Source organism: Bufo bufo, chromosome 3 (genome assembly GCF_905171765.1).
Source record: "Bufo bufo chromosome 3, aBufBuf1.1, whole genome shotgun sequence".
NCBI lineage: Eukaryota > Metazoa > Chordata > Amphibia > Anura > Bufonidae > Bufo > Bufo bufo.
Window position 1 is genome coordinate 626,767,601 of NC_053391.1, and position 27,048 is coordinate 626,794,648.

Sequence of the window (27,048 nt, forward strand, 5' to 3'; positions counted from 1 at the left end):
AAAATCGCAGCATGCTCTATATTCTGCGTTTTTCAGGCAACGCAGGCCCCATGGAAGTGAATGGGGCTGCGTGAAAATCGCAAGCATCCGCAAGCAAGTGCGGATGCGGTGCGATTTTCATGCATGGTTGCTAGGTGACAGTCTATACACTGTATTATTTTCCCTTATAACATGGTTATAAGGGGAAATGATAGCATTCTGAATACAGAATGCTTAGTAGGTGATCAATTGAGGGTTAAAAAATAAAAAAAATTAACTCACCTTCTCCTCTTGTTCGCGTAGTTCTCCCGGTCTTTAGTTCTTTAAAAGATGAACTATGGGCTAAAGGACCTTTGGTGACGTCAGATCACATGCTTCAATCACATGGTCCATTTGATATTTGATCACATTTTATTCAAATTTTTTTTGAGTAAGTCAAGCGATGAAAAAATGGCGAATCAGCCATTTTGATGTTTTTTTTCGTTACGCCATACGGGATAAATATTTTTATATTTTAATAGTATGGGCGTTTTGGGACAAGGTGATGTCATGATGATTGTTTTTTTTATTGTGGGGAAGGAGGTGATTTAAAGAGGACCTTTCACCAGAGGAAAGCCTCTAAACTAACTATACAGAAGTGTAGAGCGGCGCCCAGGGATCCCCCTGCACTTACTGTTATCCCCGGGCGCCGCTCCGTTCGCCCGGTATAGCCTCCGGTATGTAAGTAGTTAGGCTCCACCCACTTGATCCTGCCGGCGTCTTCTTCTCCCATCCTGTAGCGCTGGCCAATCGCAGCGCTCAGCTCATAGCCTGAGAGTTTTTTTTTCTCTCAGGCTATGAGCTGAGCGCTGCGATTGGCCAGCGCTACAGCATAGGAGAAGAAGACGCCGGCAGGATCAAGTGGGTGGAGCCTAACTACTTACATACCGGAGGCTATACCGGGAGAACGGAGCGGCGCCCGGGGATAACAGTAAGTGCAGGGGGATCCCTGGGCGCCGCTCTACACTTCTGTATAGTTAGTTTAGAGGCTTTCCTCTGGTGAAAGGTCCTCTTTAAATGTTTATATTTTAACTTGTTTCACCCCACTAGGAGGTTACAATATGAAACATTCTGATTTATTTCAGCTTAGGCTACTCGCATTTTGGGAGGATACGTCATGAATCTGCAAAAACGGATCCATTACAATAATACAACCTCATGCATCCGTCATGAACGGATCCATTTGTATTATCTGTAACATAGCCAAGTCAATGGGAGACGGATCCGTTTTCTATTGTGCCAGATTGTGTTATTAGCTCAGTTCCGTCAAGCGGACAGCAGACCGCTGCAAGCAGCGTTTTGGTGTCCGCCTCCAGAGCAGAATGGAGACTGATCGGAGGCAAACTGATACATTCTGAGCGGATCCTTTTCTATTCAGAATGCATTAAGGGCAAAACTGATCCAATTTGGACCGCTTGTGAGAGCCCATGACTGATCTCAGAAACTGAAACCAAAATGGGAGTGTGAAAGTAGCCTTAGGCCTCATGCACACGACCGTTATGTGCATCCATGTCCGTTGTTCCGTTTTCCGTGATTTTCTGCGGACCCATTGACTTTCAATCCGTGTTTCCTTTCCGTCAAAAAAATATGACCTGTCCTATTTTTTTGACGGACAACGGTTCGCGGACCCATTCAAGTCAATTGGTCTGTGAAAAAACACGGATGCACACAAGATTGTCATCCGCGTCCGTAGGCTACTTTCACACAGACGGATCTGCAGATCCGTCTGCATAAAAGCTTTTTCAGATCTGAGTTTTCACTTCGTGAAAACTCAGATCCGACAGAATATTCTAACACAGAGGCGTTCCCATAGTGATGGGGACGCTTCAAGTTAGAATATACTAAGAACTGCGTACATGACTGCCCCCTGCTGCCTGGCAGCACCCGATCTCTTACAGGGGGCTGTGATCCGCACAATTAACCCCTCAGGTGCGGCACCAATGGGGGGGCCGCACTGGCCACCAATGAATTTAAAACTGGGGAGGGAGGGAGGGGGGGTCTGCCCCCTCCTGCCTGGCAGCACCTGATCTCTTACGGATCCGTTTGGCTCCGCACGGCCAGGCGGACACCAAAATGACTTTTTCCTTCATATCCGTGGATCCTCCAAAAATCAAGGAAGACCCACGGAAGAAAAAACGGACACGGAACTACGGAACCCGTTTTTTGCGGACTGCAAAATGGATTTTTCGTTGTTCCGTGACCGTTTTTTCTTCCGTGACCGTTTTTTCTTCCGTGGGTCTTCCTTGATTTTTGGAGGATCCACGGACATGAAAAATGAAAAAAAAACAAAGTCAAGTTTGCATTGAAAATGATAGGAAAAACGGACACGGATCACGGATGCAGATGACTATCTTGTGTGCATCCGTGATTTTTCACGGACCCATTGACTTGAATGGGTCCGTGAACCGTTGTCCGTGAAAAAAATAGGACAGGTCTTATTTTTTTCACGGACTGGAAAAACGGATCACGGACGCGGAAGCCAAACGGTACATACTTTTTCCGATTTTTCCACGGACCCATTGAAAGTCAATAGGTCCGCGGAAAAAAACAGAAAACTACATTCTAAGGCCTCATGCACACGACAGTATTTTTTCACGGTCCGCAAAACGGGGTTCCGTTGTTCCGTTTTTTTTTCCGTGTGTCTTCCTTGATTTTTGGAGGATCACCAGACAAGAAAAGTGAAAAAAAAATCTAAGTCAAGTTTGCCTTGAAAATGATAGGAAAAAAACGGACACGGATCACGGACGTAGATGACAATCTTGTGTGCCTCCGTGTTTTTTCACGGATCCATTGACTTGAATGGGTCTGCGAACTGTTGTCCGTGAAAAAAATAGGACAGGTCATATTTTTTTCACGGACTGGAAACACGGATCACGGACGACAAACGGTGGGTCAATGGGTCCGCAGAAAATCACGGAAAGCGGAACAACGGACACGGAACCCAACAACGGTGGTGTGCATGAGGCCTAAGGCCTCATGCACATGGCCATTGGCCTGTCCTCATGCTGCGGACCCCAAATAGCAGTCCGCAATGCACAGGTATCGACCATCTGTCCACCGAATACGGACACGTTCACTTAAATGGGGTCTGCGATCCGCATCCGGCGGTCCGCACTGCAAAATAGTAGTGCATGCACTACTTTTTTGTTGTGCGGAGCATGGACAGAAAACCCCACGGAAGCACTCCGTAGTTCAAGTGAACAGGTCTGCATTTGTGATGCGGTGCACAAACGGCCAGTGCCCGTATACTGCGGACCCACAATATGGGCACTGGCCAACAACGCCCGTGTGCATGAGGTCTAAGCTTCATTCGCAGTTATCCTATGGAGGCCTGCCACCTGCAGACTTCCATAGGAACTGCATCTCTGATAAGCTGGGTTTCTTCAGAGACCCAGCGCTTAAGAGAGAAGGAATGGCTCACCTGATCGCTGCATGGGGGAGCTGGTCCTAACCCAGAAGCGCGCGCTTACAGTTTTCCGGCATTTAGATGCCATAGTCACGCTAAAGGGTTAAATGTATGCGATCGGCATTATTGCCTGTCGCAGACAAAAGCCGCTAGACTCCGCTTTTTGACACAGCGGAGACCCGTCGGCTATGGTGCCTGCTGTGTTCGCGAGCGGGCGCCATATTTAAAACCTCTATTGCTGTACATGTAGAGTGGCGTACTTAAGGGGTTAAAAGGGTACTGTAATCACAGAAAGTAAAAGCATATTGCTAGACTATATCATCAGCTTGTGAGGGTGCGGCTGCCAGGAGCCACACTGATTAAGGCCTCTTTCACACGACCATATGGCTTTTTCAGTGTTTTGCGGTCTGTTTTTCACGGATTCGTTCCGTTTTTCCGTATGGCATATACAGTATACAGAAATTACATTAAAAAAATTGGTCTGGGTATAAAATTTTCAATAGATGGTTCCGTTTTTTTTGCAGACCCATTGACTTGAATGGAGCCACGGAACATGATTTGCGGGCAATAATAGGACATGTTCTATCTTTCAACGGAATAGAAAAACGGAAATACGGAAACGGAATGCATACGGAGTACATTCCGTATTTTTTTTTCTGAACCATTGAAATAAATGGTTCCGTATACGGAATGCAAAAAACGGCCCGTAAACGGAAAAAAAAAACGGTCATGTGAAAGCGGCCTAAGGAATAAATAGGCTGTAGTACTGGTTCAGTTCCCAGTTCTTCCAGTGCTCCCGGCCAGCCGCTATGAGTAAAGGGAAATGCAAAACTGCTCTCTGACAAACACTTATCTGTTATCCACAAGGCAGGGGATGAGTGTCTGATCGGCATACGTCCCACTGATGAGGGTCCCTCCGATCAGGAGAATGGGGTCGCTGTGTTCCCCTGTTTGAATGGAGTGATGGTCATGTATGAATGCCACTGCCCCATCCAACTCTATGGGACTCCTGGAGATCGTCCAATAAAAGGACTTAGCTCCTCAGAGTGGAATGTAGCAGAAAAAAAACATGTTGAGCTGCCTCAGGAGCCAATCACTCCTGACTCGTGGTCTCCAGATAACCTACAAGGTAAAAGTAAGCAGGCAAGCATACACATTACATATACAGTCGTGGCCAAAAGTTTTGAGAATTAGATAAATATTGGAAATTGGAAAAGTTGCTGCTTAAGTTTTTATAATAGCAATTTGCATATACTCCAGAATGTTATGAAGAGTGATCAGATGAATTGCATAGTCCTTCTTTGCCATGAAAATTAACTTAATCCCAAAAAAACCTTTCCACCTGCATTTCATTGCTGTCATTAAAGGACCTGCTGAGATCATTTCAGTAATCGTCTTGTTAACTCAGGTGAGAATGTTGACGAGCACAAGGCTGGAGATCATTATGTTAGGCTGATTGGGTTAAAATGGCAGACTTGACATGTTGAAAGGAGGGTGATGCTTGAAATTATTGTTCTTCCATTGTTAACCATGGTGACCTGCAAAGAAACGCGTGCAGCCATCATTGCGTTGCATAAAAATGGCTTCACAGGCAAGGATATTGTGGCTACTAAGATTGCACCTCAATCAACAATTTATAGGATCATCAAGAACTTCAAGGAAAGAGGTTCAATTCTTGTTAAGAAGGTTTCAGGGCGTCCAAGAAAGTCCAGCAAGCGCCAGGATCGTCTCCTAAAGAGGATTCAGCTGCGGGATCGGAGTGCCACCAGTGCAGAGCTTGCTCAGGAATGGCAGCAGGCAGGTGTGAGCGCATCTGCACACACAGTGAGGCGAAGACTTTTGGAAGATGGCCTGGTGTCAAGAAGGGCAGCAAAGAAGCCACTTCTCTCCAAAAAAAAACTCAGGGACAGATTGATCTTCTGCAGAAAGTATGGTGAATGGACTGCTGAGGACTGGGGCAAAGTCATATTCTCCGATGAAGCCTCTTTCCGATTGTTTGGGGCATCTGGAAAAAGGCTTGTCCGGAGAAGAAAAGGTGAGTGCTACCATCAGTCCTGTGTCATGCCAACAGTAAAGCATTCTGAGACCATTCATGTGTGGGGTAGCTTCTCATCCAAGGGAGTGGGCTCACTCACAATTTTGCCCAAAAACACAGCCATGAATAAAGAATGGTACCAGAACACCCTCCAACAGCAACTTCTTCCAACAATCCAACAACAGTTTGGTGAAGAACAATGCATTTTCCAGCACGATGGAGCACCGTGCCATAAGGCAAAAGTGATAACTAAGTGGCTCGGGGACCAAAACGTTGACATTTTGGGTCCATGGCCTGGAAACTCCCCAGATCTTAATCCCATTGAGAACTTGTGGTCAATCCTCAAGAGGCGGGTGGACAAACAAAAACCCACTAATTCTGACAAACTCCAAGAAGTGATTATGAAAGAAAGGGTTGCTATTAGTCAGGAATTGGCCCAGAAGTTGATTGAGAGCATGCCCAGTCGAATTGCAGAGGTCCTGAAAAAGAAGGGCCAACACTGCAAATACTGACTCTTTGCATAAATGTCATGTAATTGTCAATAAAAGCCTTTGAAACGTATGAAGTGCGTGTAATTATATTTCACTACATCACAGAAACAACTGAAACAAAGATCTAAAAGCAGTTTAGCAGCAAACTTTGTGAAAACTAATATTTGTGTCATTCTCATAACTTTTGGCCACGACTGTACATACACATTACATATAAACATGCAGACATACACATTACATTACTGTAGCATTTAACCCATTTCCTATCTGGTTCTTCTTTGACCAGCAAAGGATACACAGAATTAGTGTAACAACTAGGGATGAGCGACCCTGAGGTTTTCAGGTTCGTCGTTCGGGTTATGGATTCCGTTATCACAGAATATAACAGAATGCCAAATGGAAGCCTTTAAAGAGGACCTTTCATGGGCCCATACTTTATTAACCGCCTCACGTCCGCCCATAGACTATAAACGTCCTATGGGTGGACGTCTATTTCTGACAGCACGTTTTAAAACGTCCTGTCAGAAATAGCAGCTGCACGCTAATCGTGCAGCTGCTGATCGGGTTGCCCGCTGTCAGTGACAGCAGGGCAACCCTAAGACAAGGCAGGGACAGTTCCCAGGTGTCCCTGCCTTCACGATCGCTGCAGACACAGCGCTCACCGAGCGCTGTGTCTGCAGAGCAGGAAGCGCTGTGCGCTTCCTGTTCCGGCCCGGCGGTCATGTGACCGCCGTGACCGGAGAGTGCAGGAGCTGTGTGAGGTCTCTCAGAGACCTCGATCAGCCCTGCTGTGAGGCTGTACAGCGCAGGATTGCTGCTGTACAGCCTCTATAGGGGTGCATTTGTCCTGTAACTGGGGCTACTATCTCAGCCCCAGTTACAGGAGAAATCAACTGTGAAAAAAAAAAGAAAAAGTGAAGCAAATGTCCCCCAGAGGTCTTGTATGACCTTATGGGGGACGAAAAGTGTAAAAAAAAATAAAAAAAATAAAGGGTTGAAAAAATAAAATAAAATAAAGTTTCACATGTAAAAAAAAAAAAAGTTCCCAAGTTAGGAATAAAAAAAAAAAAATTAAAATAGAAAAAATAAAGTAAAATAGACATATTTAGTATTGCCGCGTCCGTAAAAACCAGCTCTATAAAAATATCACATGACCTAACCCCTCGGGTGAACACCGTAAAAAAAAAAAAAAAAAACGGTGTCAAAACAAGCAATTTTTGTCACCTTGCATCACAAAAGGTGCAACACCAAGTGATCAAAAACGCGTATGTCCCACAAAATGGTACCAATAAAACCGTCACCTCATCCCGCAAAAAATGAGCGCCTACATAAGAAAATCTCTCAAAAAATAAAAAAACTATAGCTCTTAGAACATGGAGACACTAAAACATAATTTTTTTGGTTTCAAAAATGCTATTATTGTGTAAAGTGAAACAAATAAAAAAAAGTATACATATTAGGTATTGCCGCGTCCGTAAAAACCAGCTCTATAAAAATATCACATGACCTAACCCCTCGGGTGAACACCGTAAAAAAAAAAAAAAAAAAACTGTGTCAAAACAAGCAATTTTTGTCACGTTGCATCACAAAAGGTGCAACACCAAGTGATCAAAAACGCGTATGTCCCACAAAATGGTACCAATAAAACCGTCACCTCATCCCGCAAAAAATGAGCCCCTACATAAGAAAATCTCTCAAAAAATAAAAAAACTATAGCTCTCAGAACATGGACACATTAAAACATAATTTTTTGGTTTCAAAAATGCTATTATTGTGTAAAACTTTAATAAATGAGAAAAAGTATACATATTAGGTATCGCCACGTCCGTAACAATCTGCTCTATAAAAATGTCACTTGACTGAACCCCTAAGGTGAACGCTGTAAAAATAAATAAATAGAAACTGTGCTAAAACAACCAATTTTTTGGTCACCTTGCCCCATAAAGTGTTATATTGAATGATCAAAAAATCATATGTACCCAAAAATAGTACTAATAAAACTGGCACCTTATCCCCTAGTTTCCAAAATGGGGTCACTTCTTGGGAGTTTCTACTGTAAGGGTGCATCAGGGGGCTTCAAATGGGACATGGCATCTAAAAACCATGTGGAGTTCCTTTCCTTCTGCGCCCTGCCGTGTGCTCATACAGCAGTTTACGACCACATGTGGGGTGTTTCTGTAAACCGCAGAATCTGGGTAATAAATATTGAGTTTTGTTTGGCTGTTAACCATCGATGTGTTAGAGAAAAAAATTGATTAAAATGGAAAATCTGCCAAAAAAGTGAAATTTAAAAATTTGATCTCCATTTTCCTTTAATTCTGGTGGAACGCCTAAAGGGTTAACAAAGTTTGTAAAATCGGTTTTGAATACCTTGAGGGGTGTAGTTTCTACAATGGGGTCATTTATGGGGGTATCCACTATGTAGGCCCCACAAAGTGACTTCAGACCTGAACTGGTCCTTATAAAGTGGGTTTTGGCAATTTTCTTAAAAATTTGAAGAATTGCTTCTAAACTTCTAAGCCTTCTAACGTCCTAAAAAAATAAAATGACATTTCCAAAATGATGCCAACATAAAGTAGACATATGGGGAATGTTAAATAATAAATATTTTATGAGGTATCACTTTCTGTTTTAAAAGCAGAGAAATTGAAATTTAGAAAATTGCGATTTTTTTAAAATTTTTGGGTAAATTTGGGATTTTTTCATAAATAAAGGTGAAATATTTTGACTCAAATTTATGACTATCATGAAGTACAATGTGTCACGAGAAAACAATCTCTGAATGACTTGGATAAATAAAGGCGTTCCAAAGTTATTACCACATAAAGTGAGATATGTCCGTTTTGCAAAATTTGGCCTGGTCAGGAAGGGGGCAAAGGGCCCAGATGGGAAGTGGTTAATGAAGTAGCAGGACATGTAGGGCAGACATGGGGGATGTCCCTGCACTTACTATTATTCCTGGGCGCCGCTCCGTTTGCCCGCTGTGGCCCCCGTTACATTCTCCTGCGCTGTATGCTAAGTAATAGCATCGGAACACTGGGGAGGAGACATCCGCTTTTCTCCCTGGTCGTTCCATCTAGCGCTGACCAATCTGCGGATGTCTCCTCCCTGGCATTCCGTCATAATAGAAGTCTATGTGCAGCATAACGGATCCGGCTGGTTTCCGATGCTCCTGCATAAAGGAGACCAGCCTTTGGCATTCCGTTATATTCCATGATAACATAATTCCACCAGAACCTGAACACCTCCGGTTCGCTCATCCCTAGTAGCAACATAACAGCATAATATAAGCCGTGCATTAGGCAGATTGGTGTGACAGCAATTTGGAGTAGAAGGTTACATGGGGGTGATGACACAAGGCAGAGTTCGTGACAAAGTGCTTTATTAAAGTGTGACAGCCACCGAGGAAAGTCCACCTCTGGTTACTCCTCTTCATGGCTCCATTGGTCACAGTAGGCTCTGGCACATAACGCCTCTCGCTGGGTATGAAGCATATTGGTTGCCCACATTCACAGAAAGTCTCTGTCTGGGCATGTATACTGCATAGGAAGGAACACAGAGGGCTCCAGGGATAAAAAGTTCTCCTCTGGGCATAAGTTTATGAACGTTGAAGCTCAGGTTTGGGTTTACGGATGGTGCAACGGGCACAATAAATGTCCCCAATATAGAGTTGATGGGGAGGCTCTTAGGTGGCCTAGGGAGCTACCACTTGACAAACATGGCGTCTCTCATCCTTTCACTTCACCCTGTTCAGAGGCGGCTATCCTCTTCCTCTGACTCCTCAGAATCTGTAGGAGTGTAAACCGCTCATCGCTGTAATGCCCATGTTCCGACATCCGCTACAGCATGGGCATGGCCACATGTCACTGCTGAGGCCAGTTATTGGCTGCAGTGGAGCATATGATCATGCCCAGGGACTGGGACAAGAACATGAGGGAGCCAGCATGGAGGATTGGAGCGGCTGGGAGAAGGTAAGCAGGAATCTTCTCTTTACGGAGGCAGGCTGCAGGTATTAGATACAAAGTCATTATTCCCGGAGAACCCCTTTAGGATGGGCAACACAATACACTGTGAGGAAATATTCTGCTTACATTTTAATCAGATTTTTAACAAAAAACATAATACAAAGATGCGATAACGCATCCAGCCCAAGTAGTACTGTGGCAGGTAACTGGTTTTCGGCAGGACCAGTGTCTAAGTGGGTCCCATAAACAACCAGAATGTGCAAATGTCGCTGCATGCCCCAGAAATCCCAGATTTTCAGCGGAATTTTATAAGCTAGGGTTTAGAACAGAATTATCCCAAACAGCAGCATAAACCCGTCACCAGTGTGAACGTGTCCCAATCAGAACGACATTCCTGATGTAACAGAGAAACCGCTGCTTGTACAGAGGGGACGTGACAGGCCCCTGGTGAGATCACTGGGAAGCCCTGTGGGGCAGACAGCCCTGGGTCCATAACAATAACTAGCTGGGTGATAGCAAAAGGGCCACTGGGCCCCCTGGTCTTCTAGAGGCTGGAGGAGGCCTGCCACTACAGGGATCTCGGTGACCATCTAAGTGCTTGTATGGAACTGCGGTCGGGGGTTCCCCATCGGAGGGCTAGGACCTCAACCTGTGTCCATATATATAATAGATAAAGGAAAGCCTTTGACACCACTTCTCCAGAACACTACTTCCCTTCACTAAGTACTGTAGCCTCGCTGCACCCGTCACAGACCCCGCAGGACTACACTTCCCGGCATCCTTCTAGTCCGTATGTGATGACGTCACCGCGCGACGGCCGTGAATGGACTTGGAGTAGTATGTGTTGGGCCTTGTATATGGATGTGGCGGCCGGTCCCGGGCCTTTTACTGGACGCTTCGCCTGAGGTAAATGTGCACACGGTATTATAGGCATTGCTAGGAGTGCGTTATACTGCAGTGTATATGTATGTATAGCAGTATATATATTAGGACTGTCTGTATGTACCTATATCAAAACATTGGAAGTGTATATGTCCGTATGTATGTATATCTGTCTATATAAACAGTATTTGTGTGTGTGTGTATATATAATACACACACACGTATATCTAGAGAGCATGTATGGGTGGATGTATATCTGTATGTGTTAACACTGTATATGTATACGTGTATCTATATATTAACTGTGTGTGTGTATATACAGTATATCTTCATACATAGTGCGTATATGTATATAGCAACCCGGTATACACGTGTATGGCCGTATATAGAAACCCGGTATACACGTGTATGGCCGTATATAGAAACCCGGTATACACGTGTATGGCCGTATATAGAAACCTGGTATACACGTGTATGGCCGTATATAGCAACCCGGTATACACGTGTATGGCCGTATATAGAAACCCGGTATACACGTGTATGGCCGTATATAGAAACCTGGTATACACGTGTATGGCCGTATATAGAAACCCGGTATACACGTGTATGGCCGTATATAGAAACCCGGTATACACGTGTATGGCCGTATATAGAAACCCGGTATACACGTGTATGGCCGTAGATCAGTATACACACACACACACACACTGCTATAAAATCTAATTCTGCTTTTATCTACTCTTGAACATTGGGTGACAACTCTTACGGCCATCATCCCATTCTCCCCGTGGTTGTCGCTGTGAATTGCTGATGGAAGCTGGGGTATACAGGGGCACCAGGGGGTTGTATCACTGCACACGGGGCAGATTAGCTTTTAAGACTCCAGGATAGCTGGGTGGTCGACTGTGTAATGGCCGCCATCTTGGTTTTCACTCAGCATTTTCCAGGTACAAGTGAGATATATTGCCTAGCGGAACTTAGTCAGATGAGGACAGTCTTAGGGCTCGTTCACACGACCGTGCCGTTTTTTGCGGTCCGCAAATTGCGGATAAGTAAAAAAACGTTTGCCGTCCGTGTGCCTTCCGCAATTTGCGGAACGTAACAGGAGGCCCATTATAGAAATGCCTATTCTTGCTCGCAAAACGGACACGAATAGGACAGGACTTATAATTTTGCGAGGCCACAGAACGGAGCAACGGATGCGGACAGCACACAGAGTGCTGTCCGCATCTTTTGAGAACCCATTGAAATGAATGGTTCCGTATACGTATAGAAAACGGCCAGTATACGGAACTCAAAATACGTTTGTGTGAACGAGCCCTTAAAGTTCTATCCCTGGTTTTGTATCCAGATGCAAACGTATCTTCTGTCCAGGATAAGGGATGAGCGGCTGATATTCCCACCAGCCATGTGAACAGGGGTCTTGTTATCCAGAAATGACTGGAGAAGCTGTCGCGCGTGTGCTTCGTTCTCTGTGGGACTGCTGGAGATGGCCGCGTGTTGGACTCTGCAATTTTCGCCAGCCCATGGAGAATGAATGGCATGTTCACAAGACCCCTGTTCACTCCTTTAAAGACCACCACAACCTCCATAGAATCTCCTGTAACTCCCATAGACATCTCCTCTAAAGGTTGTGTCCAGCCTAGAAGACAACCAATCCATTCCTCAGAGCATGTGCCCAAATAGAAGAACAATGTAAAACCTCACCTGTCCGCACATGTGCTGGATGTCAGTTGTGGTCCAATAGGGATGGTAGTAGGGAATCAGTATCTGATTGGCGAGGTCCGACACCCGGGACCCCCACCGATCAGCTGTTTGAGAAGGCACCAGTGCTCCTGTCAGTGCCACGGCCTTTTCCTAGGCCAGTGACGATACGTTCAGGAGCAGCTTAGCCCCATAGAAGTGAATGGGGCTGAGCTGTGATACCGAGCACCGCTGCTATATAATGTACAGCGCGGTGCGACTGCGTCCATCCACCCCTAATGTCAGGCCAGGCAGGAGAGTATGCTCGGAGCGACACTTCAGTGTTGTAATGGGGTCATTAAAGTGGTTATCCAGGAGCTAAATTGTGATGTCCTCGTGATAGGTCATCCATACCTGATCATGGTGCCCGACTCTCGACACCGCACGGTAAACGCTGCGGCCTCTTCTTTGGCCTGTGACGTCATGATAGAAACTTTTAAATACATAAAGGGAATCAACTCGGTAAAGGAAGAGAGCATATTTACAAGAAGAAAAACTACCACAAGAGGACACAGTTTTAAATTAGAGGGGCAAAGGTTTAAAAGTAATATAAGGAAGTATTACTTTACTGAGAGAGTAGTGGATGCATGGAATAGCCTTCCTGCAGAAGTGGTAGCTGCAAATACAGTGAAGGGGTTTAAGCATGCATGGGATAGGCATAAGGTCATCCTTCATATAAGATAGGGCCGGGGGCTATCCATAGTATTGAGTATATTGGGCAGACTAGATGGGCCAAATGGTTCTTATCTGCCGACACATTCTATGTTTCTATGTCATATTGCCTTGTGCAGCTCAGTCATTTTCGTGTAATTACCATTGAGCTGCGATACCCTGCGCAGCATATAAATTGTACCATGCTATGCTTGGTATGCTATGAAGACTCTGCACTGCGACCCCTCCAAACAGCCGACCTGTGGGGGCGCCAGCTCTCAGACCCCCGCTGGTCAGATCTTGTGATGCATCCTAACGATAGGCCATCATTCCCCTCTGTGTCAAATGTTCAGTTGGCTGGTGGTCTGGGCACTAGAGGGTTTTGCCACTTTGGGTTCCTTTACGTTTCTTTTTGAAGAAGGGTAGACCAGTCCTAAACTACAGTCTGAGGTTTCTTCACCTCTAGAGGGGCAGTCACACAGCACAACGCTGCATCCCCTCACTTTCAGTCATTGGTAGTGGTCTCAATGTCCAGACCCTCACAGATGGATATTCTATTATTGACTTGTATTTGTGTGTATAAAAAGGTTGGTGCCTCGTGTGACTTGAGTCATGGCAGGTATGGCATGGTACAGGGAGCCATGTGCCATGGTCATCATTACAGTAGACTCTGGCAGCTCACGGATGATTGGTCGTTTAACTGACACCCGCAAGGACGTGGCAAGCGATATCTTCTGATGAAGCCAACCTGAGTCAACTCTCACATAGAAGTACTCCTGCTACCGATTATTTATATATATATTTTTTATTACTAGACAAGTCTTTTTATTTTAGTAATAATGATGTTATATAAGGTTTGTTACATAGTAACCTAACATAGTACATAAGGCTGAAAAAAGACATCTGTCCATCCAGTTCGGCCTGTTATCCTGCAAGTTGACCCAGAGGATGGTAGAAGCCCATTGTCATCACTTTAGGGGAAAAATTCCTTCCCGACTCCAATCAGAATAACTCCCTGGATCAACGACCCCTCTCTAGTAGCTATAGCCTGTAATATTATTACGCTCCATAAATACATCCAGGCCCCTCTTGAATTCCTTTATTGTACTCACCATCATCACCTCCTCAGGCAGAGAGTTCAATAGTCTCACTGCTCTTACCGTAAAGAATCCCCAGACGCAGAGGATGTCCCCTCGTCAGAGTCACAGTCCTGGGGATAAATAGATGATGGGAGAGATCTCTGTACTGACCCCTGATATATTTATACATAGTAATTAGATCTACCCTCAGTCGTCTTTTTTTCTAAAGTGAATAACCCTAATTTTGATAATCTTTCAAGGTACTGTAGTTGCCCTATTCCAGTTATTACTTTAGTTGCCCTCCTCTGGACCCTCCCCAGCTCTGCTATGTCTGCCTTGTTCTCAGGAGCCTAGAACTGTACACAGTCCTCCATGTGTGGTCTGACTAGTGATTTGTAAAGTGGTAGGACTATGTTCTTATCACAGGCATCTATGGCCCTTTTGATGCAACCCATTATCTTATTGGCCTTGGCAGCAGCTGCCTGACACTGGTTTCTACAGCTTAGTTTGCTGTTCACTAAAATTCCTAGGTCCTTTTCCATGTTAGTGTTACCCAGTGTTTTTACCATTTAGTATGTACGGGGGACTTGCATTATTCCTTCCCATATGCATAACCTTACATTTGTCAGTGTTAGGGTACTTTCACACTTGCGGCAGGGCGGATCCGACAGGCTGTTCACCATGTCGGATCCGTCCTTCCGCTATTTCGTCGTGCCGCCGGACCGCCGCTCCGTCCCCATTGACTATAATGGGGACGGGGGCGGAGCTCCGGGGCAGCACGGCGGTGCACGGCGAGAGCCGCCGGACTAAAAAGTCGGACATGCAGGCTTTTAGTCCGGCGGCCTTTCGCCGCGCTGTGCCGGAGCTCCACTCCCGTCCCCATGATACTCAATGGGGACGGAGCGGTGGCACGGCGAAATAGCGGAAGGACGGATCCGACATGGTGAACAGCCTGTCGGATCCGTCCTGCCGCAAGTGTGAAAGTAGCCTAAAACCTCATCTGCCACTTCTCTGCCCAAGCCTCCAGTCTATGCAGATCCCTCTGTAGTAGTATACTGTCCTCTTCAGTGTAAATTACTTTACACAGTTTAGGGTAATTTTGATATTTTACTATGCAAGCCTTCAACAAGATTAATAAATATATTGAAGAGAATAGGGCCCAATACTGACCCCTGAGGTACCCCTCTAGTGACAGTTACCCAATCTGAGTGTGTACCGTTAATAACCACCCTCTGTTTTCTATCCCTTAGCCAGTTACTTACCCACATACAGACGTTTTCTCCCAGTCCGAGCATTCTCACTTCATATACTGACCTTTTTATGTGGTACAGTGTCAAATGCTTTGGAGAAGTCCAGATATACGACATCTATTGATTCGCCGCTGTCAAGTCTAGAACTTACCTCCTTATAGAAACTGATTAAATTAGTTTGACATGACCGATCCCTCATGAAGTCATGCTGATATGTTATTTGCTTATTTTCATTGAGGTACTCCAAGATAGCATCTCTTAGAAAACCTTCAAACAGTTTACCCACAACAGATGTTAAACTTACCGGCCTATAGTTTCCAGGCTCTGTTTTTGGACCCTTTTTAAATACTGGCACCACATTTGCTATGCGCCAATCCTGTGGGACATTCCCTGTCAGTATAGAGTCCGCAAATATCAGAAATAAGGGTCTGGCTATGACATTACTTAATTCTCTTAGGATACAGGGTTGTATGCCATCTGGCCCTGGCGATTTGTCCATTTTAATCTTTTTAAGACGCCGCTGTACTTCTTCCTGGGTCAGACAGGACACTTTTAATGGGGAAGTTACTTTTACATTCTGCATTTCATCTGACAGTTTAATTTCTTCAGTGAATACATTGGAGAAAAAAAATATTTAACAGCTTTAATAGCTGTATTTTTTTTTTTTGAGGACTTTGTCCCAGTTAGGCAAACAAATGAAAAAAATGGTGTGGTGTTAAACAGGCAGGAGGTGCTCAAACCCTTATGCAGTCGTGCATATATAAACAGGGGAGCAAATCCTGCACTTGTGGCCCGTTGCTAATGGCGATCCCCAGCAAAAAGGCATACAGTGAAGGATGCCTGTGGCGGACCACAAGTACCTCAATAGACATCCTACACAAGATAGCAATTATGTGGATGTGATAATCAATATAACAATATAATAATAGCAAAGACAGGTGCACCTGTCTTTGCTATTATCCAGTTAGTTAGGCCTATGGCCTCTCTTAGTTGGCTAAATTTAGCTTTTTTGTAGTTTGGTATTTTTGTTCCTCCCTGTAGAAACGCTCTTTTGAATGATAATTGGAAGGTTATTACTTTATGGTCACTATTTCCCAGGTGTCCCCCACACTGCACGTCTGTTGTTCTGTCAGGTCTATTGGTTAATACTAAGTCCAGTATTGCCGTCCCTCTAGTCGGGTCCTGAACTATGTTCACATCATGTTTGTAGGCTTTCCTGAGGGATGCCTATAGCATATGTCTCCATATCGGCATCAATTGGCAGGTGAACCATATGGTGGTATTACAGTGCCTGATCTTCTGGCAGTGTGAGCGCCGATAAACGATAACACATCTCTGTGCTCATTTGCAGCGGCCTGATTACAACGGGCGATGCATACTGAATGTGGGAGGAAGCATTGTTACTGAAGTCGTTCTGTTCATTCATTATCTGCGGAACATTCCTGATTACACGGGGAGATGTGCTGCCCATAATTGACGATCAGCCGATAAACGAGTGTTCATATTCTCATAATTGTCCTGAAATTATGCAGTGTAATAGGGCCTATAGCTTCCAATGTTAAAAAAAAAAAAAACTGCTATGCTATGCTTTTCTATACCGTTGCAATCTAGTCTTTCAGAGATTTTCACAAAACTGTCGTCCTTGGTCATTAAAAATTAAAATAAAATAAAAAAATAATAAATATATATATATATCTGTACATGCCTCCATGTTTCTGAAAATAGGACGAACACATGGTGACCCATTGCCGGATCTCCAGCAATCACATGTAGTATGTGAGAGATCCTGGCAGTAGAATGTTCCTGCGGTGCCACCACAGTGGAAATGAAAGCGTAACTTTTTTTTTTTGTAATGTACAGGGGCAGTGATACTGACCATTTTTGTAATATAATTTAATTACTGAAATTGTACTTTTCTGTTAGAAAAATAGCTCTAAAGTGGCCCATTTTGAGCCTTCGCGACGCTCCTTTGTCTTCTGTTCACATAGCACAGTCAGTGTTGTGCAAGTCTCCACAGCTATGTAAACAGAAGACAGAGGAGCGTCGCTCAGGCTCAAAATGGGCCACTTTAGAGCTATTTTCCTAATAGAAAAGTACATTTTCAGTAATTAAAGTATATTACAAAAATGGTCAGTATCACTGCCCCTGTACATTACAAAAAAAATAATTATGATGTTACGCTTTAAGCATTACGTTTCCCATGGCATTCAATAGACAGTCCTTGTCATGCACAGAATTGCCAGGTCCTCCAGAGACCCTGAATTGTCATTCTCTGCTTCATCTAATTGATTGATGTCCTGATTTTCAAGGACTGTTTAATATCAAATTTGAAAATTGCTTATATATTTCGAAGGCTACTTTCACACTCGCGTTTTGGGCGGATCCGTCATGGATCTGCATCCGTCATGATCAATTAGTACAATTACAATAATACAACCATATTCATCCATCATGAACGGATCCGTTTGTATTATCTGTAACATAGTCAAGACGGATCCGTCATGAATTCCATTGAAAGTCAATGGGAGACGGATCTGTTTCCTATTGTGTCAGAGAAAACGGATCCGTCCCCATTGACTTACATCTTGTGCCAGGATGGACCCGTTTGGCTCCGCATTGCCAGCAAGCAGCGCTTTGGTGTCGGCCTCCAGAGCGGAATGGAGACTGATCGGAGGCAAACTGATGCATTCTGAGCGGATCCTTATCCATTCAGAATGCATTAGGGCAAAACTGATCCGTTTTGGACCGTGTGTGAGAACCCTGAACGGATCTCACAAATGGAAAGCCAAAACGCCAGTGTGAAAGTAGCCTAAGCCAGACATGTGAGGAGAGGTGACGGGTCCACTATAAATAGTGCTGAACCACCAGTGCATACACACGACCGTGGTTTTGGTCTGCATCCAGTCCGCATTTTTTGCTGATAGGATGTGGACCCATTCACTTCAGTGGGGCCACAAAAGATGCGGGCAGTACACCTGTGTGCTGTCCACATCCGTCCGTATGTGTGTTCCCGCTGCCCTGCAAAAAGAATAGAACGTCTCCTATCCTTGTCTGTTTTGCAGACAAGGATAGGACATTTCTGCAGGAGTACAAAATAGCCTAGGAATCTGCGATGGAGGCTCCTAACAAAACCTCCTCCTCCTTATTATCTATCTTTTATTCGTGGCTGTACATATGTAGTATGAATAGGATCTTATGTGCTCTGGAAGTTCCTGTCATCGTGAGCTTTATTTCTGAAGTTTGTCTCTCTATTCCTCCTTTTTAGATGCCTCATGCTGAAAAGAACTTAACTCACCATGTGCACGATTCATCCATTGAACCTTGCTTAAAAAAGTCAAGGCCAGACTACTCTTCATCATGGGCAAGCAGAGATACTGATTGGCGCAAGGAACGTGAAGTGGACTCGCAGAGATGGAGTCCCTTTACCCGCTCAGAGGAAAAGTACCATCAGTCAGACAGAAGTGAGAGTGAAGGAGGTGTAGATGTAAAATATGATTCAGATTCACGAAGGTATCACTTGGGTCAAGGTGATGTCGATGAACGACACTGCAATAGAACCAACCAGCATCCATTTGTACTTTCTGGACAAGAGAAAGATGAACATCACTCAGACGTGGCATTTTCAGGAACCAGTTCTTCTTTTATAGGACCACAATGTCGGCCATTGCCTCAAAAAAATCCCGTGCCTAAAGTCAAATGTCATCCAGATGCTTCTTCTTTCAAAATTGCCACGGTGGAGGTGGGTAAATTGGCCACTCAATCAAAAGGCAAGGATGGAATGGACTACGAGTTGCGGCAGTTTTACAAAGAGTTAAATAAGCTTGAAGCTGATGAGCAAACTAAGAAGGTCACATGCGGAGATGTGGATGTGAAGCAACATATCAGCCCTTACCCTGACGAGACACCAGCTACTCACCCTTCCAACCATCATCATGGCCCGGTGCCTATATCACATCCATTCGGGCCTTTTCCCAGCACAAACTTGGTACCCCTCGCCTGCCATGTTACAGAAGGACCAAGACCACACTTTCAAAGTCCTTCACTACCTCAGTTTCCTTCTGGTGGCCAAGCTCCATATCATCCAAGCCCTGCAATGCCACCTCCAAGGTTTGAAACTCTTCCTCCACCTATTTTTATAGTCCCTTATGGCCCTCCACCACCACGATTTAATTATCCAATGACTTTCCCAAGACAAAGCAATGCACTACCCCCTCAACCATCTCGGACTTTTAATTACAACATTAGAAATGGGCAACCCCAATGGCTTGGATCTCCAGTACCTCCTGAAAACAGCTTCACCTCTCAGCGGATCCCATATGACAAACCATTTTCACAAGGCACAAGGGAAACGAGGTGGCCAGACCTTCAGCTTAATGATCTTTGTAGGCAGGAAGATGGACAGTTTGGTGGACGGTTATTACCAAATACCGGTGGTAATGTGTCACATGAACAATGTCCTGGCAGATTCGGGGATACAAGCAGAAATAAAATGGTGCTGTTAAGAGGAGTTCCTGGCTCTGGTAAAAGTACGCTGGCTCGGTTAGTATCCTAAGAATGCCTTGATGTGTGATCTATAGAAGTTTGAGTCGTGTGTGTATAGAGCGATGGGTAAGGCAGGGACGGTGAAAACCCATCCCTGTCGTCTCTATAGGGAGTCACTGACAGCAGCTCCCCGCTCCTATGGCTGCACGAATGTGATATATGACGACCGCCAGGACATGTCTATATAGTCAGTGGGGTCAACATGCGTCCAGACCTGGGACAAAGTGGTAGTATTGCTGTATTCACTTACCTCTGCATCTGTTGCCTGTTGACTATAGGAATGGCCTTGCTCACACAGTGAAGTTTTTTGACTGCAGATATTGATGACCCGTCCTGAGGATATGCTCATGTGAAAAGGAGTTGAGCTGCAGTAACCCAGCATGGCCACTACACTTTGAATGGAGCTGTGTGTCCAGCTTTGTTCACTGGTGGTTGCAGTGAACACCTGACGGGTGAGGAGGTGGGGTTGGACGCCCACCGATCTGATATTGAAGACCTTTCCTGAGGTTTGGTCATCAGTACCTGGAACAGAGCAGAAAATGTGTGGACGCGTACAAGGCATCTCCCCCCCCCCCCCCCCCCTTCCTTCCTGCTTCAAGATAGAGCATGCTGCTTCTTTTTTCCTTACTTTTTGTTTTTCACACGAGGAGAGACGGGGAAAAAAAAAAAATAAGTAAGTGTTTGCAGGCGGTTTCTGGGGCTGATTCTGGGTGGAAAACGCACCACAATTTGCGCCAGAAAACCCATGTGAACTGGACCTATGTGCAGATTATAGGGGTTCTCCGGGCTTTTAATATTGATGACCTATCCTCAGGATAGGTCATCAATATCAGATTTGCGGGGTCCGACACCCGGCACCCCCGCTGTTAGAGAAAACGGCGCGCACAGTGTGTACGTGCTGTCTACCTTCTCTCTTCCCGCTTGCTGCTGCTTTGTTTTAGACATGCGGCTGAGAGCAGAAAGATAGACAGGATTCAGCTGATCGGCGGAGATGCCAGGTGTCGGACCCCCACCGATCTTGATGACCTATCCTTAGGATAGGTCATCAGTATTAAAAGCCTGGAAAACCCCTTTAAAAAAAAAAAAAAAAAGAATAAAAAAAAAAGACTTGCATCAGAATCGCTCTTTTTTTGGTATTTTTTTGCCATAGAAGTGCTTTCAAAAGGAATGGGAAATAAAAAGGACAGACTTGTGAGCCTCCGTCCTGCCAGATCCTCTTCTGTCTTTGGTATCACGTGGCGTTTGAGCCAGCCTTATACATCTAACCTTTGTATTTCGCCTTCCTTTAGGATCGGCTGCATGCTGGTCTGTGGTTAGTCACTGGCAGGAGAACAGCTTTATTCATACCTCCAATAATAATTGTATGAAATTATTGAAATGTGGATAGTGCTGGGCAATATACGCAGCCAGAGATCTGGACGTTGGATTTATTACGTCATTACATCTTGTTATGTAGCATTCACATGTCCTGCGTTGCGTCCACATTTGTTGTCCAAGATGGGAGCAGATCACATCAGAAGAAAGCAGGAAAACCAACCTCTCGTGAGATCTACCTCAGTGGTTGGCAAGAAATGTACTAACCTGTGCTTAATTTCCCCTTATGTTGATCCCAAGGATCGACTGGGATCTGTTCAGTGAAGGTCCCAATGGCTTTTACTAGGGTTGTCCCGATACCGATACTAGTATCGGTATCGGGACCGATTCCGAGTTTTCTCGGCGGTACTCAGCCGCCGATACCCCGCCCCGATACATAAATAGAATACTAAGGGCGTAACTATGGGCGGGGCCCGGTGCAGTCACTGTACTCTTACACCGGGCCCCGCCGCTCACCGAAGTATTTATAAACGTGAATCCTTATCCTGTTGTTAAGTTGAACTAACGCTGCCATCTCCCATGTTCCCCTGTATCCCCACAGCACTTACTTAAGCTTCCATAGCAGGCAGAGCAGACGGCAGCAGTAACGTCACTCACTGACGTAGAGCGCCTGCTCCGCCCACTTTATGAGTGAAGCAGGCGGAGCAGGCGCGCGACGTCAGTGAGTGACGTTACTGGTGCCGTCCGCTCTGCCTGCTATGGAAGCTTAAGTAAGTGCTGTGGAGATACAGGGGGATACAGGGGAACATGGGAGAGGGCAGCGTTAGTTCAACTTAACAACAGGATAAGGATTCACGTTTATAAATACTTCGGTGAGCGGCGGGGCCCGGTGTATTGGGGGACACTGTTATGAGGGGGATCTGTGGATGACATATAGCAGTGTCATCCACAGATCCTCCCCATAACAGTTCCATCCACAGATCCCCTATAACAGCACCATCCACAGATCCCCCACCAAATAACAATGCCATCCTCAGATCCCCCCACCCCATAACAATGCCATCCACAGATATCCCACCCCATAGCAGTACCATCCACAGATCCCCATAACAGTGCCATCCACAGATCCCCCATAACAGTGCCATCCACAGATCCCCCATAACAGTGCCATCCACAGATCCCCCATAACAGTGCCATCCACAGATCCCCCATAACAGTGCCATCCACAGATCCCCCATAACAGTGCCATCCACAGATCCCCCATAACAGTGCCATCCACAGATCCCCCATAACAGTGCCATCCACAGATCCCCCATAACAGTGCCATCCACAGATCCCCCATAACAGTGCCATCCACAGATCCCCCATAACAGTGCCATCCACAGATCCCCCATAACAGTGCCATCCACAGATCCCCCATAACAGTGCCATCCACAGATCCCCCATAACAGTGCCATCCACAGATCCCCCATAACAGTGCCATCCACAGATCCCCCATAACAGTGCCATCCACAGATCCCCCATAACAGTGCCATCCACAGATCCCCCATAACAGCACCATCCACAGATCCCCCATAACAGTGCCATCCACAGATCCCCATAACAGTGCCATCCACAGATCCCCATAACAGTGCCATCCACAGATCCCCCATAACAGTGCCATCCACAGGTCCCCCATAACAGTGCCATCCACAGATCCCCCACATGACAGTGCGTCATCCACAGATCCCCCAAAACGGTCACATGACATTTAAAAAAAGTATCGGTATTCGGTATCGGTGACTACTTGAAAAAAAGTATCGGTACTTGTACTCGGTCCTAAAAAAGTGGTATCGGGACAACCCTAGCTTTTACCAGTTGTGTCCCTGCACAGTCTGACACTATCTAATCAGTGTCGGAGACCCCCCCCCCCCCCCCCACCCCCCAAACTGGTAATACCCACCTGGCTCCGTACACCCACCTCATTTCCACACCCTTCTGTTGTGATTGACAGGGCCAGGCCAGCGTTGGTTCTCCTGCTGGCCCCGTCTGCTGTGTAAATCTCGCGCCTGCGCCGTCCCGTTCAGTATTCGGCGCAGTAAGAAAGAACATTACATTTTGTAATATCTGTTCACTTACCGTATGTCTAATAGCGATGTGGTGCAAAACTTTATAATTTTGTGAGTTAAAGGGAACCTGTCACCTCCCAAAACCATCCCAAGCCGCCAGCAGTACCTGCGTGTATCCAGCAGTGTGTTTCTGATGATGCCTTTCTTCCTGAAGGCCGAAGCAGCAACGTTGTTTTATCCCCTGCCCGGCGCGCTTCTCCACACATGCTTGACAGGTTCCCTTTAAACCCGGCGATGTAGAGGCTCCGGCATGACACCGCTGTTTTTATATTCCTGATTTCACAGTACGCTGCTCCTGCAGTCTCCGGATGGGATTGTCCTCAGCACTGATGATTACTTCTGCCAGGACAATGGATACACATATGATGTCAAATTGCTCGGGGATGCCCATAGCTGGAACCAGAACAGAGGTGCGTGACGTCATGGTATTGGATGTGGAGACCCTATGCATACAGCACATAATGCTAGTAACGTATGGATAATGAGGAAGAAGGCAATGTGTCCTCAGAAAATGACCTACTGTTCACATTTTTAGGTTAAACCTAATATATTGTTGGTGGTTTTGTTCTTGTTTTCCCTTTCAGTGTCTATGCTCAACCCCATTCACGACACTGCCATTTTTTTTTCTTAAAGGGGTTATCTCATCTTAGACAATGGGGGCATATCGCTAGGATGTCCCTACCTCTGGGACCCTCACCTACAAGGAGAACGGAGCGGAGAAACTTGAGGAGGGCGCACTGCGTGTGCGCAGCCGCCCTCCATTCATTTCTATGGAGCCACTGAAAATAGCCGAGCTCTGTCTCGGCTATTTTCGTCGGCCCCATAGAAATGAATGGGAGCGGTGTGCTCCCATTTACTTCAATGGGAGAGGCGGGGAGCTGCGCCTGGTGGTGGACGGACCCCAGGGAACCTGGGGTCCTCCAGCCACCACTCTCCCCGGCTCCGCTCTTTGTCCCCTCCGTTCTCCGTTGCCCCCTATCAGACAATGGGGGCATATCCTAGCGATATGCCCCCATTGTCTATGATGGGAATACCCCTTTAAGGACCCAGCCTAATTTTGTAAATCTGTCACTTTATACGGTAATAACTTTTTTTTTTCTCATGACACTTTGTACTTCATGTTAGTGGTAGATATGAGTCGATGGGGAGAGGGAAATTAAAATTGTCTTAGTTGCCCATAGCAACCAATCACATTCCACCTTATTTTCCAAAAGAGCTCTGAAAAAATGAAAGGTGAAATCTGGTTGCTATGGGCAACTAAGCGAGTTCTACTTTACACCAGTTTTGATAAATCTCCCCAATAACGATTTACCGTTTATTTATAAAAACAAAATCCAAAATTTGCAGAAAATTAGTAAAAATCTGCTATTTTTTTAAATATGAAGACAGATCGTGATGCCTCAAAAATAGTTACTGACATTCACCATGTGTCTACTCGGTTATCTCAGGAACTCCAATAGAGCCCATTCTCGTGATTGGTTGAAGTCCTACCGCTGGGACTCCCACCAATCTAATAGTTATCCCCTATGCTGTTGATAGGGGAGAACTTAATCTAACTGGAATACCCACTCCAATCTAGCTGTGCTATACATGTACGGTGAACATCCTGAAGAGGTTAAAAGAAACCTTGCAGTTTTCACACTGACCATTGAATAGGCTAATGAAGTATTCTGTAGAGACCTCTTTTCTCATTATCCAAGGCAGGATTACGATGTCGGGTAGAGATCACAATAAGGCATGCATCTTATCTACTCCCCTCCCTGCACAATGATGTTTGCACAGGTCACAGAGCACACTCTTCTAGATGTCAGTGAATCATATCCAGGCTACAGGTTCCTATGGACCATGTGGCTGAGGGTAAATCTGAATGCTGTAAACATCAGGCGATATTTAGTCTATGCATCTTGGCTTAGTTTACTAAGAAAGGGATGTTTTTACATCTTGAGTGGAAATCATGTTCTGTACACAGCCCAATTTTAAATTTTTAAGCCATACCTAGGACCTGCAGCCATTCTTTGGGTCTGCCAAAAGGAGCAATTTATGACCATTAATTCCTTATTCTGCCTGTAAGTTCCTGTGTCTAAGGGCTCATGCACACATGCCCGTGCCGTGCATTGGGGACTACAAATTGTATGTCCGTGTGGCCTGCGCTGACTGATGCAGACCTATTCACCTATGCACCGCAAAAAAATTATTTTTTTATTTTTTTGCAGTGCGGAGGGACGGGCCGAAAAGCCACGGAAGCACTCCGTATCGCAGACCCATTCAATTGAATGGGTCTGCATTATTGATATGCTGCGCACACGGCCGTATATTGTGGCCCCAGCCGACACACGTTCGTGTACATGAGCCCTAAAGTGTGTGTGTGTGTGGGGGGGAGGTTGAGACATTTCAGGTCCTAGTACTTTCAGCTATATGACAGACTATTCCATTTATGATAATGGGAAAACATTTAGAGGGATAAGTGAAAGGGGTTGGACACTTGCTGTTTTTACTTTTAAAATTTGTTATAAATTGAAAAATCTGTAACCTTTTGAATGCTGTTTTCTGCAGCCAGAAGAGCGCTGGATCACAGACAGTCTCCTGTTATTATCGATAACACGAATATCCAGGGCTGGGAGATGAAACCATATGTACAGATGGTGAGGATCCTGAACTCGACAAAAAGAAACCGAGAATTCATGAATAAGCAGAAAAGATTTCATTTTATACTTTTTTATTTTTTTATTTTTTTCCTACCTTAGGCTGTAGACAGGGGCTACAATATCGAATTCTTGGAGCCAGATACCTGGTGGAAACAAGACGCTGATGAACTGGAAAAGTAAGACCTTTATAGCACAGAAAACACCTTCCATGTGTCCTATTGGGACGTCCTAGAGCAGCCACCACTGCTGCCCATACCCCACACGCAGCTTCCCCTGGTTGATCACCGGGGTTAGGGAGAGCGGACCAGCTTCTGTAGCTACATAATGCATTGTACACTATTGATGTGATGCCAGGGTGAGCCTAATTTGACTTATTGGTGCAGACTGTTTTCACTTCCTACTCACTCCTGGTCATAGTTAGGGTACTTTCACACTAGCATTTTTCTTTTCCGGCATAGAGTTCCGTCCTAGGGGCTCTATACCGGAAAATAAATGATCAGTTTTATCCCCCTGCATTTTGTCTTCAGTTCAGTCTTTTTGACTCTTCAGGACGGAGATAATACAGCAGCATGCTGCAGTTTTATCTCCGGCCAAAAAGACTGAACACTTGTCTGAATGCCGGATCCATCCTTCTGGTCTGTGCATGCACAGACCGGTAAAAATGTGAAAAAAAAATCGTAACGGATCCATTTGTCCGTATGACAAACGAACAGACGGATCCGTTCTTGCAATGCATTTGTAAGACGGATCAGGATCCTGATCAGTCTTAAAATGCATACGTTTGCCGGATCACTCTGCCGCAAGTGTGAAAGTAGCCTTAAAGGGGTATTCTGGCTTTACATTATTGATGGCCTAGCCTTAGGGTACTTTCACACTTCCGTTGTTTGATTCCGGCAGAAAAATGCCTGATCAGTTAAAA

At 45.3% G+C, this 27,048-nt stretch overlaps 1 protein-coding gene across 2 annotated transcripts in view; it reads left to right on the plus strand.

Annotated features, from left to right (window-relative positions):
• Nucleotides 1-10,688: 10,688 nt before the first annotated feature.
• LOC120996302 (NEDD4-binding protein 2-like 2) overlaps nt 10,689-27,048 on the plus strand; it is a 39,471-nt gene continuing 23,111 nt past the window's right edge. For both annotated transcript variants that reach the window (XM_040426141.1, XM_040426142.1), the window contains exons 1-5: nt 10,689-10,821; nt 18,786-20,059; nt 23,770-23,894; nt 26,038-26,126; nt 26,229-26,305. In XM_040426141.1, coding sequence (XP_040282075.1) covers nt 10,777-10,821; nt 18,786-20,059; nt 23,770-23,894; nt 26,038-26,126; nt 26,229-26,305 — 1,610 coding nt within the window. In that variant the 5' untranslated portion in view covers nt 10,689-10,776. The remainder of the gene's footprint in view (nt 10,822-18,785; nt 20,060-23,769; nt 23,895-26,037; nt 26,127-26,228; nt 26,306-27,048) is intronic.